Source organism: Gobio gobio (assembly GCF_949357685.1).
Source record: "Gobio gobio genome assembly, chromosome: 1".
NCBI lineage: Eukaryota > Metazoa > Chordata > Actinopteri > Cypriniformes > Gobionidae > Gobio > Gobio gobio.
Genome location: NC_137097.1, coordinates 39905294 through 39926625, shown reverse-complemented (window position 1 = coordinate 39926625; position 21332 = coordinate 39905294). Strand labels below are relative to the sequence as shown.

The window sequence follows — 21332 nt, the reverse complement described above, 5'->3', positions numbered from 1 at the left end:
TGCATTATAGCTTGAGGCAAGACAAATAAACAAATATCACAGACATGTTAGGTATCCTAAAATATGATTTTGTACGTCTTACATATTTACTTGCAAGAATGTAGCCCCTCCTCCTTCAGTTCACGTCAACGAGCCAACGCTGGCCCAATGTTGATCCTCGTCCTGCCTTTAATCCGATCACTTTCTCGTTTCCTCTTTTTGCTTTCCTCCGACAAAACCTTTGCTTTCTTATTTTTCTGTGCTGCTTCGGCCATGACTATAACATTCGGCAAACAAATGATAGTTGGGCTCGCACGTCCGAATTTAAGGAAGTGGGGGTGGTGGTGGAAGTGACGTATATGCCGTAAAGCAGTCGAATTTTGTAGTTCTTTTTTTTCTCGGGTTACTACCCGAAACCCGAAGTTTAAAAGTACGATTAAAAACGATACAGACCCCGTCAGGCTATGGCAGACGTGTCATTCAACCTATTGTAAGTCGATGTATCATCACAAGAGTCTTGAAAATATATTATAAAGGTTGAAAAGTTACCTAGTGCTGCTTTAAAGGGTTAGTTCACCCAAAAATGAAAATTCTGTCATTACTTACCCCCATGTCGTTCGACACCCGTAAGTCCTCCGTTCATCTTCGGAACACAAATGAAGATATTTTAGTTGAAATCTGATGGCTTTCAGAGCCATCAGATTTCAACTAAAATATCTTCATTTCTGTTCCGAATATGAACGGAGGACTTACGGGTGTCGAACGACATGAGGGTTTTCATTTTTGGGTGAACTAACTTTAATTATTAATAATTTTAAGGCAACAGGTTTCCTCAATTTTTTTAAGTTAAGTCAACTGATCACTTTTTACTGTGTTTCTGTATCCAGTTGTATTAATATTTCCACATTGTTGCTGAAGTAACAACCTCAACTTGTGTAGGTTCACCATGCTTTTGCAATGGATGTTCTGGCATATATTGTCTTTCGTGAGGGCAGAATCGAAACATTCATCTTGGATAACAGCTTAAAATAAGAAAGAGATACATATGTAATATGTATATTCTAATTTATTCGTATTTGTTTCAGTGTTGTTATTGTTAACTAAAACTATTAACATTGATTCATTAAAATAAAGCTGAAATAAATATAAAACAAGAAGAAAATTAAATCAATAAGTTAATATGTTTTAATGAACTCTACTTTTTTGCTGCTTGCTGCTGTTTGATTTGATCTAAAAACCACATGAAATCTGATTTGATCATTTGGACTGAGAAAAATTAGCACAAATCTTTGTTTGGCTTGTGCTTGTAAAAATGTCATTTAATGTATTGGATTTCATGTTTTTTTCTGTTCAGATTTTTTTTGTGCTAGTCTAAACAAGGCCAAACAGATGGAGACAGAATAATATAACATGACTATGTAAATACCACAATCACATCCATTTCTATAAGAACAAAGCGAATGTCTGAGCAACAGTTTTATCCTGTATGTACAGTACCAGCTCTTATCCAACATGAGGCCAGTCATCCTGCAGGCCGTTTCTCTTCCATCTTTATTTGTTTGTGATTAATTTGAGTTGGATTTGCTTTGGCCCGGCTGTTCTTCCATCTGTCACAGCTGCGACAAAACACAAGGACCCGTTGTGACGGCCACTACGGCCCACTCACTGCTGACGTCACGCATCCTCTCGCTGTCAATGCTCTCGTAATCCTCCCTTTTTTAATTCCTTGCCATTTTTAGGTTCCCCTACCCTTCCCAGAGGACGTTTTCTTGCTTTTGCATGTGTGCACTGATGTTATTTAAAGACTATAACCATAAAGACTGCGTATTATACATTCAGAATGCATTGTTTTTCCCTGTCTGGCCATAGAAAATGCCCAAACAGTCTCCGTCACTGCCATTAGACAGTGTGAATGGATTTATTGGAGCTGTCGTTAATTACTTGTGATTGGATGTAAGTTTCGACTCGACATTCATAATCGAGGAAACAGGAAACGGGCCAAGATTGAGGAAACAATGTAATGTTAATGAGGCACAACCATCTCTGAAAGGTTTTTCATTTTAGGTATCTACACAGAAATGGCCTGGTTTATATTAATTTGTTGACTGTGGCAAATGGTTTGGCACTGAACATAATTAAAAAAATAGTTTGAGTAACTAATGACAGAAACAAATAGATTATATACAAGGCCATGTTCTGATTGGCCATTACAGTTGACCTATATTTGAAACTTCTTGCATACTTCAAGCTGCACAGAAAGACATAAGACGAGTATGTTTAGGCCATAGTTGTAGGGTTGGTCTTAATATTCAGGGACATTTTAAAATCATTCAAACTATGCAGATGCAACATGTTCAACTACATTGTGAACTTACCCGTGTTCTTGTCAAGAGAGTATTTGTTTACGTGTGGGAATATTTGCTCAAAAACAAAGATTACAATGATGGTTCATGGCTCATGAATGGCCTCTTGTAGAATTTAAAGCTGCAATCTTTCAATTCGACTCAGCCTACAATTTTCTCCTGGCAGATGTAAATCCTTGACTTACACTGAAGGAGGGACCCCTAGAGACATAGTCGCCAATGAAGAACACGAGATATGCTCCATTCATTTTAACCAATCAAAAAATCTATTGAAGTTCGGGAACCTCTCTGATTGATTGGTGGATCTCACATCGGGTCCCAGTGGGTCATAATACACACAATGCTCCTGTTATATTTAGTATTACAACATAACAACCTGACACAAAAGTGTGCTTTCTGTTTTTGCAGGATAATAAATAGCATTTTAAGCAATTAACTTCAAAATCATCAGGTATATCAGCAAGAGAGAGACATGCAACAACACGCATGGGAAGAATGTGGTTTTGTTTGGGTGGTTTTGGTAATGTATTTGCAGTCCGTTTGTTTCTCTTCACGAGACAAGAATAACTTTCGTGTAATGAATTCATCAAGCGCACCATCTCAGGGAAAGTAATCTTTAAAAACTAAAACCAAGAATATTTAATTATTGAGTAATTAGCTAGAATGTTTTGAGGGGTATTTGTAGCATATATTCTCACCTTGCGTAGCCCAGATAGCATTTGCTTATGGAAACAGAAGTAAATAAAGATGTATTTATTTTTGGTTGATAATGTATTTGCAAATGAATTTGGGGGTGGGGGAAGTGTGAGTACAGAAACATAAATCAGCACCCATGCCTAGAGACCATAATAATTTTGAGGCATGGGTGCCCTAGTAAACCCCAAGCAATGACTCATAATGGCAGTACATTTTGCACAGTCATGCACCACTCACATTTACAAAAGTTGTAAAAATTGACTTTGTTTTGGTCAGTTCATCATTATAAACTCTGAAATGTGTAATTTTATAAACCCTTTTTGTTCACACTCGAAGAACATAGAGGAAAAAACACTATTGCAATGACTGTGATTTGTCTTTGTAGGTTTGGTTTTCAAATTCATGTGAATACTACCATTGAAAAGTGCTGAATCTGAAGACAAAACATCCTGCCGACTTTTTTGATTGTTTTGTTTGTTATCATCGGTTGGTAAATAAGTTGATAAAGTTCCCGTTGTGTTCCCACAGGATAGTCGGACACACTGAGCCATACACCAAACTATGCTGCAAAGGCTTCTGCATCGATATCCTGAAAAAGCTCTCTCGCAACATCAAGTTCTCCTACGACCTCTACCTGGTCACCAATGGCAAACATGGCAAGCTGGTACGAGGGATCTGGAACGGTATGATCGGAGAGGTGAGGAAACATCAGTTTTTACATTTTCCAAAATCATCACTTAGTATGATTTATAAGTTGTTTTCCTCATGGGGACCAAAAAATGTCCCCAATGATTCTGGCTATTGCCGTCTTTGTGAAGACATTTTGTCCCCATAACGTAGGGCTTACTTGGACGCACAGACACACCCAGTGATTATTGGACTAGCACAGGCACAGCCACAACAAACATGTTTACGGACAATAAAAGAACAACAATTCACTAAAAAATGAATATTTTTTATATTATTTATTTTTTATATTATTTATAATATTATTTATTACTGTCTGCTAAAGATGTATAGACATCTTAATTAACCTCTCTTGCATAATCATTTTATATAAACTGAAATTTCTCTTTTTTCCCCCCTAATCTTTCTTCTCAGGTATTTTATAAGCGAGCAGACATGGCCATTGGCTCTCTGACCATAAATGAGGAGCGCTCTGAGATCATTGACTTCTCTGTGCCGTTTGTGGAGACTGGCATCAGTGTGATGGTGGCCAGGAGCAATGGAACCGTGTCTCCTTCAGCCTTCTTGGGTAAGAAATACTACTGTAAAACAAACTAAATTAGCACTATTAAGGAACAGTACCTGACTGACATTTCACAGTATTCAGAAACAGTAATTACTGTAAACACAGAAAGACAGCACAGTTGGTCACGTTTTTACAGCTAAAGCAATGTAAAAGTGGAAAATGTAAAATTATATATATAATTTTACATTTTCCACTTTTACATTGCTTTAGCTGTAAAAACGTGACCAACTGTGCTGGTCAAAAGCTTATATGTTTGATCTTCCGTTATGCATGCACTCAGATAGTCAAACTAAAATGCTTCTCCTCACATTGGATGAAGACAACGGTGCAGCATTTAAAGATAGTTTCTGATGACTGACATCACAGAATTTACCAGTATTTTGCTGCTGATGTGTGATGTGATGTGATGTGAATCTCTTGCCGGTAAAAAGCCATTAAGCTGTTGCTTTTATGAACAGCATATTTGTGTATTAAGCGGTTAAGTAATTCTGGTTATTTTACAGTAATTTACCGGTATTGTTGTGTGAAAGGGGCTACTGTCTACTAGCAAACTCAAATAAGCGATACAGAACACTCCATAGGATTTAACTAAAGTTTTCCCTGAACAGTGTTCTTTTTATTAAAATGTGCTCATAAAGTGGCAAAAATTGATTGGAGGTTATTCTTACGTGGGCTGGAATGTGACATGTGTGACAATGAAAGGCGTATTTATCATTTTCTGTAAAGAATTTGTAATTAAACAGCAGTATTGTGATAAAGATCAACAGCTGCCAGCCCAGTTCAACCTTCAACCACTACATCAGTGTTTGTTTGGGAATCTTATATCCTGTGTTGACACTATTTTATATTCACCGATGTGGTCGGTTAGCCATCCCATAAATCCTTTTGCACATTTTTCCATTATAACAATAAACCTCCCCAGAACCCAGAATTCATAGTAAAATACAAAAGCATACTGTTATTTCATAAAACACGATGTTATAAATATTTACAGTGCAGTGTTACTCGCGTGTGACTCTTGTTTAATGGCATATGAATCATGTTGACTTTAATTTGCACCTCATTTTGCATGTATCAGAATTTAAATAGGCTTTGCAGTCCTGCCACAATAGAACCATGTAATTTGGGAATGGCGTCATTTGGTTCATCTGTCTTTGTCTCGTCTCTCTCTCTGTCTGTCTCTCTCTCTCTCTCTTTCAGAGCCCTACAGCCCAGCGGTGTGGGTGATGATGTTTGTCATGTGTCTTACAGTCGTGGCAGTGACTGTGTTTGTGTTTGAATACTTTAGTCCTGTGGGCTACAACCGCAGCCTGGTCAGTGCCAAAGGTCAGTGTTCACCGCCTCTGCTAACACCTCAGGACCTGTGACAGATGTCAGAAACAGTGGCAACCTGATACTCTGTTCATCAATCATAACAGGTTTGACAGAACATAAGCTAGGAGAAAAGGTAATGCGTGTAATTAGAGGAATATTTTATTGCTCAGAAACTGTGCTTTCACAGCACAGGTAAATTATGTTTAATTAGTTTAACTTAATCTCATTTGTTTGTCATCCAATTTTGGAGAAATAAAAATAGACACAAATGAGATAACTGATATACAGTAAGGGCTATATAATGAATGTGGAGACCTGCTTAGATCAGGGGAAGAGTTTGTTGAGAAATGTTTGAGCTTGTATTGAGATATTTTGATTGTAGGCTTTGAAATCTGAGCACAGTTTGAGACTCTTTAGAGGAGACACACATGAGATTATTGAGACCCCTTTAACACTTGTACGTTTTTGCTTTTTAAAACGCTTAACTTTTGCTAAGGTTACACCTGTCGTCTACTACTCCGGCATTTTCGAACCTCGAAAATGGATACCTTTGAAAACACTGCAGACTCCGTTTTAGTTTGAAAATGCCAGGGTTGCATTTTGGTGTAAATGGACCAAAATGGAGACTTGAAAATGATCGTGTGGCTGCCCACATTACGCAAACAGTTACCTGAACACGACAATAACAGACCAGAACAGTTTACTGTATGCGCATGCCCAGTGTGCGTGAATGGTCATGTGACATGCGTTTTCGGTCGTGCAGTGTAGACAGAGATAGCTTCTGAAACGCAGTTGACACACCAGTAATAGACGAGGATCGTTTTCATTTTAAAACGAAAACGCACTAGTGTAAATGGGGCCTGAGGAAAAACATCTACAGCGCAAGATACTTAAGCAAAGTCTCTATTTGCTTTCTATTTAATCTCATCGCTTATGCAACAACACATCTCATTTATGAATGTAACTGACCTCGAAAAGAATGTGCCGTGAGGGCAATAACAATGCCTAATATTATACACCAGTGGATTATTTAATGGAGTGTCTATTTACACAAAGTAATCAATAGCCCACCCTGTTGACAGAGGCTATTTACACTAACTCCGCCCACCATTGTCTGATTAAAATTTGACAAACGGATAAATACAGTGGTCAAATAATGTTTCTTTCAGCTTCGTCTACTAACAAATGTAAAACCTATTCTGTTTGAAAAAGTAATTCATGCCTTTATCACATCTAGATTGGATTACTGTAACTCGCTGTATTTAGGGATTGGCCAGTCAGCTCTATCCGGCTTGCAGATCATTCAAAATGCAGCTACCAGACTTTTAACCAGTACTAAAAAACGGGACCACATTACACCGGTTTTATGTTCTTTGCACTGGTTGCGTGTTCTTTAAGTGTTTAAATCGTCAAACGTTTTGGCTCCTCCTTACCTTTCAGATTTATTGACAATAGATCATCCAGTTTTGTCTCTCCGGTTGTCCAACCAGAGATGGTTATGCAATTTTTTTAAGTTAAGAAATTTAAAGTTTAAGTAAGCAGAAGCTTTGTACTCATACCTTTTAATTGCTCTTAACCTAAAATATTTGAGTAAGCTAATTCATACATTTAAATTAAAATGATCAACTTAAATATTTTTACAAGTGGAAATGTGGCTAGCTTTAACTAGCTAATTCTATAAATGCTATCTTGCTAATTGGTAACAATGCTTTGATAGCATGAACCGAATTAACAGAAACTCTTCATTAAACACTACTGAATCTCCACCTTAACATTAATCTTGCACAAATATCATTATATAACACTTAATTTTAGCATTTACTCTCCCTTTTGAGTGTCATGGCGAAGCATGCTGGGAAATAGAAAAATAGAAATCCCAGCCCAGTTTCAGTTCAATTTAAATTTGTCTAAATTAAAAGAAACAAGTTCATAAAACTAAAAACAATGAAACAATTTACCGTTTGCCAGGAGTTTGATTGACAAGCGATCTGTCCAATCATAATCCGACTTCCGCCATTTTGTCAGAGAAAGCAGTCAGGAGAGTTCGTAGATTAACGTCAGTGGACTTGAACTTGAAAAATGGTGTGTACTGACGTCTTTCTGCGGTTGAAACAACATTCCTTCTGAAGTTCATTCATGTTTATTTGATACTATAAGTTAACTAGAAGGAAGAGATGATCGGTTCTTGAGCAGCTTTAACTGAGACGCTACAGTGATCACAACACATTAAAGAGCCATAAAACTGTATTTATTGTAAAAAATTATTTAAAAAATGACAAAATTTGAGAGTTGATACTTTGTTTCATATTAAAAGTAACCTGCTCTGTCCTGTCTGTCCACGCTTGTCAGTGTCCTCTTTGCTCTGCGATGTGTATTTCACTGCGTGAGATCATGATGTGTGGGGTGAAAGTGCCATGGCTTGTCGGACATAGCAACAGTAACTAAAGGGGGCGGGTCTTTGCAAACGGTCAATTCAGATTATTTAAAATGTTTTGTGAACTCAAAAGTTCTAAATACTCAAAAAAGTTAATTTGATTGAACTAATTTGTTTAATTTGAGTTGGCTCTACTCAAACCAATTAGTTATTTTGAGCGTTTACAGTGGTCGAAGCTGAAATGTAGTCTACCATGTCATTAGCTGCCCCCAGACTGTGGAATGCTCTGCCCTTCTGTATTAGATCTGCATCATCAATATCTGCTTTTAAATCTAAGTTAAAAACTTTTTTTTATAATTGTATTGTATTGTTTTATCGTTATGTTTTTTTATTCTGCAGCACATTGGTCAACCTTGGTTCTTAAAGCTGCTATATAAATAAAATTGACATTGACATTGTCTGATTGAGCCAGACAAAATTAAGAAACCCATCTGATAACAGGGGCAGTGGCAAGGAGAGTAAGGTTCGAATCCACCTTTTCCAAACTCATTCTTCTCTTTTTTCCATCATATATCTGGACGTTTCTTTTAAATAAAAAAACTCAAAAAAGTGGAAATAAAGTGCCTAATGGGTATTTAATAATGGTAATAAAGTGTTTATTGGGTAGGTGTAGGGGAGGGCTTTATGGACAAGTTAATGTCCCAATAAAGCGGCATTCATTTATGATTTTAATAAATATACTAGTGCTGTCGAAATGAACGTGTTAATGCATTGGCATTTTTGTCAAAATTACTGTTTTGAGTATTCATAAGCAGCGTCTTAAATGAATTAAAACATGTTAAATGAACGCAAAGAGTTGTGTCAGATCTGCGCCATGTGTGTCAGGTCTTAAAGTGACAGCAGCCTAATAAACCTACTGCTGTCTGTCATTAAAGTTAATCAAAGAACAAAAGAAAAAGAGAAAATCACTAACTGCTCTTGACTGAATAACATTTGTAGCTTTAATAAGGACTAATCTATATTTCATTTATAATGTATCCAGTGAAGACTCTGAAGTGTTTGATATATTTAAGGCAAAGCTAAATGTGACATTTATTACAATGGGCTTATGTTCACTTAAATTAAATGTTGTTATATTATTTAAAGCCTATTAAATTTTAAAGTCGATAGCTTTAAATTATACTGTAATGTTGAATGGCTATAATTAATGGCTAAAATTGAGAAAAGAAAAGTCCATGTAATAGAGACATCAGTATTGGTATCAGGTGATAATGCTTAATAAAAAGATATTATAAATATTTATAAAATACAATCTTTATGTTGTTTCTACGTTATTTACATAAAATTATATTTAAAAACTTAATGTTAGTTGCAATCAATTGTGATTAATTATAGAAAATGTGTCATTAATTCGTTTTTTTTTTATCGATTGACAGCACTAAAATATTCATATCATATACACTGAATATGTTGTTATTGCATACTTTTTTATAATGTGCTAATGGTTTTATAACGGTAATACACTGAGGTAACAAAAATACTGCTATTTTCAGTTTGTGTAAATAGCATCACCTATAAAATACTGCTATTTTCACTTTATATAAATATAATCAATTTAAAATATTTCTAAATTTAACCTAACATCAACTCTATAATGAAGAATGATGGCAAAAACCCTGAAGAAGCTTTATATTGTGTATCTCAGATCCAGGTGGGCCGACGTTCACCATTGGGAAGTCAGTCTGGCTGCTGTGGGGGATCGTCTTCAACAACTCAGTGCCCATTGAAAACCCCAAAGGCACCACCAGTAAGATCATGGTGCTGGTGTGGGCCTTCTTTGCCGTGATCTTCCTGGCCAGCTACACAGCCAACCTGGCCGCCTTCATGATCCAGGAGCAGTACATTGACACTGTTTCTGGACTTAGTGACAAGAAGGTAAGAGCTGCCAGTGTCTCTCTTATCCAAAAGGCCATTCTAGAGCACGAGTTTTAATTAAAGGCATCACTCTGTGGAACTATAAGAGGGATTTGTGCTGCTAATATATGTGGAAATGTACCCTTTCATGATTAAATACTGTGATAAGAGTACTAATCACTAATTTGTGTTATTTGCTGATATTTTTATATCTATTTTTCTTTATATATATATATATATATATATATATATATATATATATATATATATATATATATATATATATATATAAATAATATAAAAAATTATCGCAATTAATAAAATCTAACATTAAAGCAACATTTTTATTCTCCAAATAATCCTACCTGTGTGACACTGTTCTAATTGGTTGTGTAGGGACATATCAAGGTGAAGTGATTTGTAATGATGCTGAAAGCTGTTAGAACTGACAAGCTTCAGATGGAAACTGTTAAAGAGCAATTTTGAAGACAAAGTGAGACTTTAAGCCACAACACTGTCATTAAAGAGCCACATGAGTTGACTACCAGAGATTTAGACACTGACAGCAAGATGTTTTGGTAGGAATTCAGATTCAGGAGTGTGTCTGACAGGCATTACACAAAGAATGAAATGCCTGAAGGGCAAAATAGCCAGAGGGTAAGAATATCACATACAGACCAGGCTAATGCTTTCAAACTGCAAACTTTGACAGCTGCAGTTTAGTACAGTTGTTTTTTGCAGCATATATATATATATATATATATATATATATATATATATATATATATATATATATATATATATATATATATATATATATATATATATATATATATATATATATATATATATATATATATATATATATATATATATATATATATATACTAGATTGTTAACTTATTTTAATAATAATAATTAATAATTTATATTGTTATGTTAAAATAATACTTTTATTAGAATAAGAGACAGGGAGAGAGTGAACTAGCTGATCAAAGTTTATATGTGAATAAAAGCCTAAATTAAAGGGTTAGTTCACCCAAAAATAAAAATTGCCCCATGATTTACTTCCCCTCAAGCCATCCTTGGTGTATATGACAAGCTTCTTTCAGACGAATACAATCAGAGTTATATAAAAAAATATCCAAGCTCAAGCTTTATAATGGCAGTGAATAGGGGTTGAAATTTTGAAACCCAAAAAAGTACATCCATCCATCATAGTTATTTTAGTTTATATACTTTTAAACATGGATATTTGTCTTACAAAAAAGGCCTTTATAAACCCCCTGGAGCCGTGTGGAGTACTTTTATGATGGATGGATGCACTTTTTTGGACTTCAAAATCTCAAACTTGGAAGAGTAATGATATTTTTTAATAAAACTCCGATTGTGTTCGTCTGAAAGAAGAAAGTAATTTGCTTGAGGGTGAGTAAATCATGGGTAATTTTCATTTTTGGGTGAACTATACCTTTAAATCTGTTTATCATATAAAACGATTGTGTCTCTTCAGAAAATGTGGACTAAACCGCTCAATTCATATGGATTATTTTTACGATCTCTTTATGAACTTTATATGTTTATAACTGTATATGAACTTTCAAAGTGGTAGTTACATAGCTGTCTATGGGGGGTCAAAAATCTCTCGTTTTTCAAAGATGAACGAAAGTCTTATGGGTTTGGAACGAAGGGAGGGTAATTGATTACTTTTTTTGATTACTTCATTTGTGGTGAACTTAAAGGACAACTCCGGTGAAAAAATGAACCTAGGGGTAATTAACACATGGTTACAGAGTAGATCGTTCTCTGGGAATGCTTTTTCATGAAAATCGAATGTAAAGAGTTTTATCTCTAAAAACAGATTAGCTTATAACACTAGTCTATGGGGCATATAATACATAAAATTAAATCGCTAGTTAATACCACTAACAAGGCTCAAAATAGCCTCACACTAACACGGTACCATAATGAGGGTCCCTACATGCCAACCGAAGCATCGAGAACTTTGTAACTGTACAAACAGTTTAATAAGAAGATACTTTATAAAGACAGTACATTACGCGTATACAGACAGGAGCCATCTTGGAAAACAGTCTCGACAAATCGAGCCACGAACGCTGTGCTAAGTGTTAAACTGTGGCTTGGAATCTCATATGGTCCGTTGTTTCCAGAAGAAAGCACTGAACGCAACAGAGAAAAGAAATAAATAAAAATAATAATTAAAAAAAAACTGAACGCAACAGAGACATGTGCTTCCAAAGGATACAAACTAAGGAGATGGCGGATTATTCAACCGTGGCTCGACTTTATTTGTATAGCACATTTCATACACAGTGGCAATTCAAAGTGCTTTACGCAGAAATGAAGTTAAAATAGTCATAAGTGAATAAAATAAAAAAATATATAGTATCATAGTTATAATAGGAATTAAAAGGAAATAAAAATAAAGATGAAATCCCCTATCTGGGGTGGAAGAAAATGGAGAGTCAGGTTTACTTTAAAAATATTTGTCAGGTAACTGTGCGTTTAGACAGTACCCTTACAGACAAATCTTCTTGGCCTAACTTGAGGGCATTCTCTAGATGTTTTACCCGCCAGAGCAGATCTAAACGGGTCTTCCTCGCACCGGAGGGAGTTCTCAAAAAATATTTGTCAGGTAACTGTGCATTTAAACATTACCCTTACAGACAAATCTTCCTGGACAGGAACACCAGGGCTATCTCTACTTTGTTCGACCGTCAGAGCGGATCTACACGGTCCTTCCTCTTACCACCAAGGCTATACAGATCTATCCGTCAGAGCAGATATAAACGGATCGTCCTCGCGCGGAGGGATTTCGATTTATCACTCCCCCGTCTCTCAACCTCTTCCACCCAGACAGCCTTAACAAAATAAAAAATAATAAAAAATAAAAGTATAATTAAAAACTAAAAATAAAACAGGGTTAAATTGAAACACATAATTAAAGTGCAAGCAGTTCGGACAAAGCACAGAGCTCATTGAGTAAATGCATAAGATATGGTGCAATCAGACGGTGGCATAGCTCATTCAGTAAATGCACAGCTAAACAGATGTGTTTTGAGTCTGGATTTGAAAGTGGCTACTGTTGGAGCACATCTGATCTGTTCAGGAAGCTGGTTCCAGCTACGGCTGGCATAATAGCTAAAAGCAGACTCTCCTTGCTTTGAGTGAACCCTTGGTATTTCTAATTGACTTGATCCTGATGATCTGAGTGGGTTTGTATTTAATCAGCATATCTGCAATGTATTAAGTTCCTAGGTCATTGAGTGATTTATATACAAGTAATAGTACTTTAAAATTGATCCTAAATGTAACTGGAAGCCAGTGTAAAGACCTGAGGACTGGTGTGATATGGTCATATTTTCTGGTTCTGCTCAGAATCCTGGCTGCAGCGTTCTGTATGAGCTGCAGCTTTCTAATGGTCTTTTTGGGAAGGCCAGTGAGAAGACCATTACGCGTAATGGTATACGCGTAATACCATTACGTATACGAGTATACCTGTATACGCGTAATGTACTGTCTTTATAAAGTATCTTCTTATTAAACTTTTTGTACACTTACAAAGTTCTCAATGCTTCGGTTTGCATGTAGGGACCCTCATTATGCTACCGTGTTAGTGTGAGGCTATTTTGAGCCTTGTTAGTGGTATTAACTAACGATTTAATTTTACTTATTCTATGCCCCATAGACTAGTGTTATAAGCTAATCTGTTTTTAGAGAGAAAACTCTTTACATTCGATTTTCATGAAAATGCATTCCAGAGAACGATCCACTCGGTAACCACGTGTTAATTACCCCTAGGTTCATTTTTCACCGGAGTTGTCCTTTAATGCACAACAGTTATGTCAAAACAAGTGTATATATATATATATATCCCTATAAGAAATATCTGCTCTATGCTCTATTTTTTCTTAGTTAGCAGTAAACTTTTGAAGTGTTCAGGGCCACGGGACAGATGAAAGACAACACTTATACTGTCTTCCCTCAGATGACAGCATACACACTTAAAACGACACATTCACTGGCACTGGAGTCTGTCACATGCTCTCAGCCGGAATACAATTACATCCACCTGTTCCTTAGAGACAGTTCTCCTTCATTCACACTAGCAAGGTTACCTATATTACAGCACAATTATTCATGCCTTGAGTTCTGAAGTGCTGTCTTAGTGGCTATATTACATTTATTTTAATATTACATTAACTGCACTTAATGAACATGGCCGTAATCATGTAGAAACTAAATGAGAAGAAATTTAGCAAGGGAAAAGTAATATTGAATTCCTCGGATGTTTGGCCAGGCAGCTGAGATAATTCCTCGTCTTTATAAGGAAAACCTGAGGTTCAAATGTTACAATTTGAACAGGGCAGAGAATTAATTGACTGAGAAGCACTTGGGGGTTGAGACAGAAAAGAGCGTTGATGGCCCAGTGGCTTTGGTCCGAGTGTTATCACTGCAGCCATTTTTTTCCAGCTTTCTTCCTGAGGATTAATTTCAGTCATATTCTCACTTGGATTTAGAATGTATTTAATGTGGCATTTGCAGATACAGAATCGTGGGAAACCTTGGATGAGGGTGAAAACGAAGGCTGAACCTAGAATAAATTCCCATGCAAAAATCCAGCTTAAAGAAAAATCAATCACACTTTCTAGCAGCATAGCTTTCCCAGCCAAAAGCCATTACTGGCATATCTAGCGGTGCTGGAATCTATTAAAATGCACTAATCCTTAACTACGTAACTCATCCAGGCATGTACTTTTACCACTTGGGCTGTACTTTGTTCTTAAAGTTCAATTTGAACATGCTAACTTGTTGAAATGCTAACTTTCAGTTCCAGAGACCACAAGACCAATATCCTCCATTCCGGTTTGGGACCGTGCCCAATGGCAGCACAGAACGAAACATAAGGAGCAATTATCCCGAAATGCATTCCCACATGGTTAAGTACAACCAAAAAGGTGTGGAAGATGCTCTCAACAGCCTAAAAACTGGGTGTGTTTACTGTCATTTTTCACCCGAATCTCTGAAACAAGTCTGCCTCCAGTGTATTCTCTTTTCCGCTAACGTACGTCATTTTTTTGCCGCTAACAGGAAGCTGGATGCCTTCATATATGATGCGGCTGTGCTTAACTACATGGCCGGTAAAGACGAAGGGTGTAAATTGGTGACCATCGGTAGCGGGAAGGTATTTGCTACGACAGGCTACGGCATCGCCCTTCAGAAAGAATCTCGCTGGAAGCGCCCCATAGACCTCGCTCTTCTCCAGTTCCTTGCTGACGGTAACCTCAGAAACTTACATTAGGTTGAGGAGCTCTGCTTCAAAAGTGTGACTGAAATGTATTATGTATTATCGCAGGTGAAACTCAGAAGCTGCAGACGGTGTGGCTCACTGGTATCTGTCGTAACGAGAAGAAAGAGGTGATGAGCTCTAAGCTCGACATTGACAACATGGCCGGAGTGTTTTACATGCTTCTAGTGGCTATGGGTCTCAGTCTGCTTGTCTTTGCATGGGAACATCTACTGTACTGGAAGCTGCGGCATTCTGTCCACAAGTCTGAGCGTTTGGACTTCTTGCTGGCTATTAGCAGGGTAAATTTTATGTGTTAAATTTTATTCTTAGAAATCCAGTCTACTATATGGTGCATAATGCAAAGTAATTCATTCAAAATGAGGCATTTTTACTTTTCTATGTTTGTTTTTACCAAAGCAAAATGTAGCAAAAAATATATAAATAAAATATACAAGAAAGAACATAGTTAAAAAGAGAATTTTGCAAAGAAAGGTTAAACGTACCTTAACAGAGACTTAACAGAAACATAAATGTGGTGCAATTGATTTTCAGAGGAACTCCAGGCTGTGAATGAGCACCAAAAGTCAAGGGAAAAGCTGTTAAAATTTAATTAGGGTCCTACGGTTATGGAATAGTTTCCAAAGCCCTTTTAAAGCACATTCTTAAGCTTAACAAACTTAAAGACCTCATTTAAAGGTGGAATGTTACAAATGTATGTGCAGCTACTTTTCTATTGGCTAATTACAGCCACTTTCAGAGATAACTATAATACTGATAAACGGATAATCTTATCAGTCACTAACAGTTCTTTAGGTAATTAACCATATGTAAAATCAGCCTAATAGAATTTTTATGTGGTAAAAGATAGTAATTTATCATTTTAAGGTGCCCCTTTTATGCTATTTTAAATTTTGTTTTAGGACTCCTATAACAGGTGTACATGCATCCAATGTCAAAAAATACTTTCTGACACACACAAAATCACAGTTTTCAATGATTCTCAAACGACTCGTCTTTCTAAATTCCTCCTTTCCGCGAGCTACTCTGCTCTGATTGGTCAGATAGACCATTCAGTTGTGATTGGTCTATCATGTACAGCACGTGTTTCTGAAGCCAAAAGCCCATTACCATAACATTAACAAGAGTAACTTATGTCCATCAACAAACCCATATGTATATTTCTAATTTATTGCGGTGCACATGTGGGAACTGTATCAATAACGGCGCATACGTTAGCCCAGCACTAACGTGAAATGACTGATGTAACATTAAATTTTGTAAAAAACTAAATCTTGCTCCATCCTTCATCTTTACTCAAAGTAGTAAGAATGACAATCTGCATTAATAGTCACAGTTTTAGGTAATAGTGGCCCACAGCTGACAGCAGAAGTATTTCAGTAAGACAGTAATAATGTGAGTTAGCCGGTTAGCCGGACAATATAAACAATATTAAACAGAAAACTACATATTTTGAACACCCGGCAGAAAATATACACATCAATGATTATTCATATTTACAGGTTGTGATTCTGAGGAACAAGCTGGTTCCCCGTTGATTTGAGAAGCAGTCAGTAAAATTACGTGTTTGAAGGCTGACCAAGTTGTTCGTGGGTGGACAATGTACAGCATAGGCGGGCGTTATGCAAATGTGTTTTCTAGTGATGTAGTGGGATTCAAAACACAAACGACTCATTTAGGCGGTTCAGAGTCGATTCTTTCTTTTGTAAGAAAATAACTTTATTTATCATGCACTTTCGACTTTACAACTTTGCAGAACGTTTACATTCACAAACAGCTATTACACTGTATGAAAGGGAATATTTGAAAAAAAACATAAAAGGGGCACTTTAATACATCTTGGTCATTGCAGCAAAATTATAGCAACTGGATTTTATCAGAACTTTGCCCTTCATTAGGACTGTACTTTATTTTTCAGTATTGTAAGACAACACACAATATATAGCTTTTAAGAATAGATAGCTTGTATTATGCTATTATGAGGGGAAAAGAGTAATAATTATGTTTGCTATGGCACAAAGTCTAAATTTTTCTTATTTCTTCCCTGAAGGGAATCTACAGCTGCTTTAACGGTGTGGAAGACACGGACCGTAAAGGGAACATGCAGAACCCAGATGTCACCACCAGTTACACTCAGGCCAACATGCTGAAGATGCTCCAAACCGCTAAGGACATTGTCTCATCTGCAAGAGTTGAAAACTCCCTGGACAATGCCACAAAGACAATAGAGAACTGGAGTCGGCGTGATCCAGAGTCAGCCAGACCTAGTCTTCCTACCTGCCTCATAGGAACAGACTTCAGCCATAGTCGCCTGCCCTGCATCGCTAGCGTTATGGACAACCACTCATCATACCCTCAAAACGTGGACAACACGACTCAGCACTTGCTGGAGAAGCCTCATGTGGGAACACGGCCTACCTCACTGCGCTACACTCTTCCCGCACGCACCAGCCACCACCACATCTACGAACGGACACTACCTATATCTAGCCTCAGTAGTCCCCATATTGCCATGAGAGACCCACCACCTCCGACAGCCCCGAAACCCCACGTGTACGTGGACCAGTCCTGTCACCACCCTACCTCTCGCTACGTCTCTTACCGTGACTTTCAGGTACCGGACATCTTTGTGGAACACCAGGAACCTTCGGGAAGCCATAAACAATACATGGCAGGTCTGGGTCGCAAAAAGAGGTCCCACAGCTATGTAGCAGCATCTCCGGAAACTCGACGGAGGGACGACTATGATGTTCCCCAGTCCTGTCTGGCTGAGCTTAAAAGCAACCACCTTGTGGAAAACCATTCCCATACCACACCCTGCTTGAGAAGCCACTTCCAGAGACCCAACTCTAGCTGCAACTCCTGTACCAAGTTGTATCTAGAACCGGAGATGGATGACGTTCCTCTTCTGGGGAAAGATAAAATGAACCGCCGCGCCTCTTTTCTCAGGGCCACGTGGGGTGGTGACAGGATCCGGCAGCTGGATGAGAAGCCCTCCACCTCTGCATCTTCTACCAGTTGCATCAACATGCCTGATCTGTTCCCTCGAGTGGTGGTGACCAATCCCAAGCCTTCGAAGATGTATGGCAGCGCTGGTAACAACCTTCGCTACAACATGGCTGTGGAGCCAGCCTATCTGGACCCAGCTCACATGGGCTCCTACCCGTACAAGACACAGAAGCTCAAGTACTCAAAGTCCATCCGCCTTCCTTCGTACCGGGAGGCGATTCTACAGAATACGGCAGCCCTGCGGCGCTCCTCTTCCACACTAGTGCAAGGACACTACTCAACGTACCTGAACTCTTACACAGACCTGCCGGTGTACTTGGGTCCTCTACCGCAGGGACCCGCTCACTTCCACGAGCACTCCAAAGACACTTGCCACCTGTTTCCATGTGTCAACCATTGCCCGGATAATGCCGCCTTGGTGCCCCGGTTAGGCAGCAGACCCGTATTGTACCAGAACTCTGCTATTGGAAGCTATGAGGGGGCTGGGCGCTCAAACGAGGAGTCGTTGCACACTGTGCCATTCTCTTCCGTGCGCAGGGACCGCAGGCAGGTTCTAGTAGCACGGAACGTACATAGTCCCTTTGCCCCACGGCCCTGGGGTAGGGTATCTAGTCTGGAGTCAGAGGTTTGAAGAGATCTCCAGAGACAGTTTCCCCCAAACAGTGAGGGTAAAATACTGGGAACTGCTATCTAGAACGAAGTCAAGAAAAAAAGCTAAAGGTGGTAATCTCAGTGCAATAACACCCTAAGACAGCAGGGATGGGATGGGGGAATGTACAAGTGATTACTGTGGAGACTTCTTTCAGTATACTTTAAAAAATAAGAGTAAAATAATAATGAACTGTTCTTAATCTATAATCGATTGATTGTTATTTAAACTGTTTTTAAATGCCATTACACCAATTACACTCATTCTCTGCAAACAATTGGATGTTGCATGTTTTAAGGCAGCTTTAAAACCAAAAGGGTTTAAATTGAAAATCTAGTTTTTATTTGTGTCAGGGTATTCAACCATTTTGAATCTGGAGAACCGCTGGAGAATTTTATAACATAGCCACACAAAAATGTCTTCCAAGAATTTTCTAAACCCAGGGGTTTGAGAAAGCCATTCATTGTCAAATTTTGTCACTCCTCTGATGTAATTAAGATCTGATTTTTAGAATGGTGAAGAATTGATTTACCTTCTGTAGTTCCACAGCTATTTCACGGTTTAATAAACGATGGGATGGCCTGAGGGCCGATTGAAAAGGACTGCTGTCTTTGTGTCTTCTGCAAAAAAAGCACAACAAATTAGAGTGGAAACGATGCATGTTCAAGTCATTAGACATCATCTTGTATAGACAACCTCCCAAAAGGCCTTGTGTTACCAACGTACGGTGGATTTATTTTGGAAATTTGAAAATGATTAGATTAAAAGGAAAAAAGAAAGATTAATGCCCCCAGTGCTGAAATGTGTGGCAGGCTTTTACAGATCCTCCCAAAGAAGGAACTTTTTAAAATAAGAACTAGCTTCGAAATGTACAACTTTATGAAATCTCATGCATTTCGTAGTTTAATTAACTGTTAATCCAGTAACTGGTGAACAATATTATAGACACTTTCACTTAAATGTCTTGCTCACCTAAAGTTCTTGGGAATATAGAGTCTAGACAACCAGTGTCTACAAAATGCTGCATGAATATAGCCACATAAATGTATGCCAAGATTATGTATGACCTAGGAGGAAGAATGTTTCATGAATACAATTTCACTCTTGATTCACTTTACATAGGGGCAAATGTATTACTATCCAAATGGAAAAACCATTACATCTACAGATTCTGCTGTAAATCACAGGGAATGTATGGACTGCATTAAAAAGGCATACACGAACACAGTATGATATTAAACAGCAGTCTTTTATTTGCTGACCTCCTGTTTTGAAGCAGCCTGTGGTGAAGTCGATGCATGGCGAGTAGGTCAAACGCTGACTCAGCGTGGCTGTTGCATGCTCTCCGAGAACTGTTTAATCCCTCTCACCTTCCTATGTCTTTAAGATGTGACGTGGGTCGCTAACATTCATCTTTCCTGTTGAGCACCGTTGTGGTCTTAGCCGTTCCTGAGGGCCCCAGGAGGACTGGAAGGGCTCCAGCGCTCCGCCTGTAAAGTGCAAAGGTCAGTATAATAACGGTTGGACGAATGGGCTGATTGACCATGGGGAATAGTATGTTTAATCACGCCAACTTAGGATGATGCACATCTGGGCAGTGAGCCAATTAGCAGGGACACGATATCGACCTATGGCATCCACCCACCTTCATTTAGTACCCTTGAGATGGAACAAGATGGAAAAGTGACCATGTTGATCAAGCTCTTGAATGAAGAATGAAACCTTGAACTCTCCTTTCAGCAAGGATGTGGTGGGGTGGTGGAGAGAGAGAGAAAGCACATGTAACCGTGTCATTCAAAGCTGCTGACAGAAGAAGCTTTTCATTAAGGGAGATTTGGACTGTGAATGTGTGCAATTCATTTTCCCGGTCATTGTTATCAGAACAACTGTATCCGCCAACTTCCCAATCACAAGATTTATTGTCTCATCTCAAAAAGAGAATGCAGTTTGCATGGAGAAACAATCTGAGGCTTATCCTCTCATCTCCACACTCCAATCTATGATGGTGTTTGAGCCACAACATGAATAATCGGACATTGGCAGATACTAGTTAGATGACTTTGAGGCTCATGAATGTACATGAGTGAGAGAGAAACGGACGATGACAACTAGGACGTGATGGATGGATCTATTTCAGGTGCTTGAGCAGCACCTCAGGTGGGCGGGATTTTGGGGGAAAATGGGTGTGGCTGAAGAGCACATGGTTAAGGTTTCCACGATAACTTTTGAAGGAAACAAATACAACATCAATACTGGAAGCACTTCACAGCTAAGATTTATCAAAGCTTGATGACAGATCAGTTCTTCGGGCAATCAATTTTTAAGCTAATATGAGCTATCATTTTTCATAACTGCACTGAGATGAATAATGGTTTCAAGAGGCCTTATTTAATTGTATCTAATAAGAAAGGCGGGATTGTTGACATGGCAGATCATACAATGTCATTAAAGCTGTG

At 38.0% G+C, this 21332-nt stretch overlaps 1 protein-coding gene across 1 annotated transcript in view; it reads left to right on the top strand.

Moving 5' to 3' along the window:
- grin2ca (glutamate receptor, ionotropic, N-methyl D-aspartate 2Ca) overlaps positions 1-19471 on the top strand; it is a 99706-nt gene extending 80235 nt beyond the window's left edge. Inside the window, exons 6-13 of the mRNA XM_079829618.1 lie at positions 3567-3735; positions 4140-4293; positions 5491-5616; positions 9684-9913; positions 14742-14902; positions 15002-15189; positions 15267-15499; positions 17269-19471. Of these exons, the coding sequence (XP_079685744.1) occupies positions 3567-3735; positions 4140-4293; positions 5491-5616; positions 9684-9913; positions 14742-14902; positions 15002-15189; positions 15267-15499; positions 17269-18858 (2851 nt within the window). The 3' untranslated portion in view covers positions 18859-19471. The remainder of the gene's footprint in view (positions 1-3566; positions 3736-4139; positions 4294-5490; positions 5617-9683; positions 9914-14741; positions 14903-15001; positions 15190-15266; positions 15500-17268) is intronic.
- The last annotated feature ends 1861 nt before the right edge of the window (positions 19472-21332 follow it).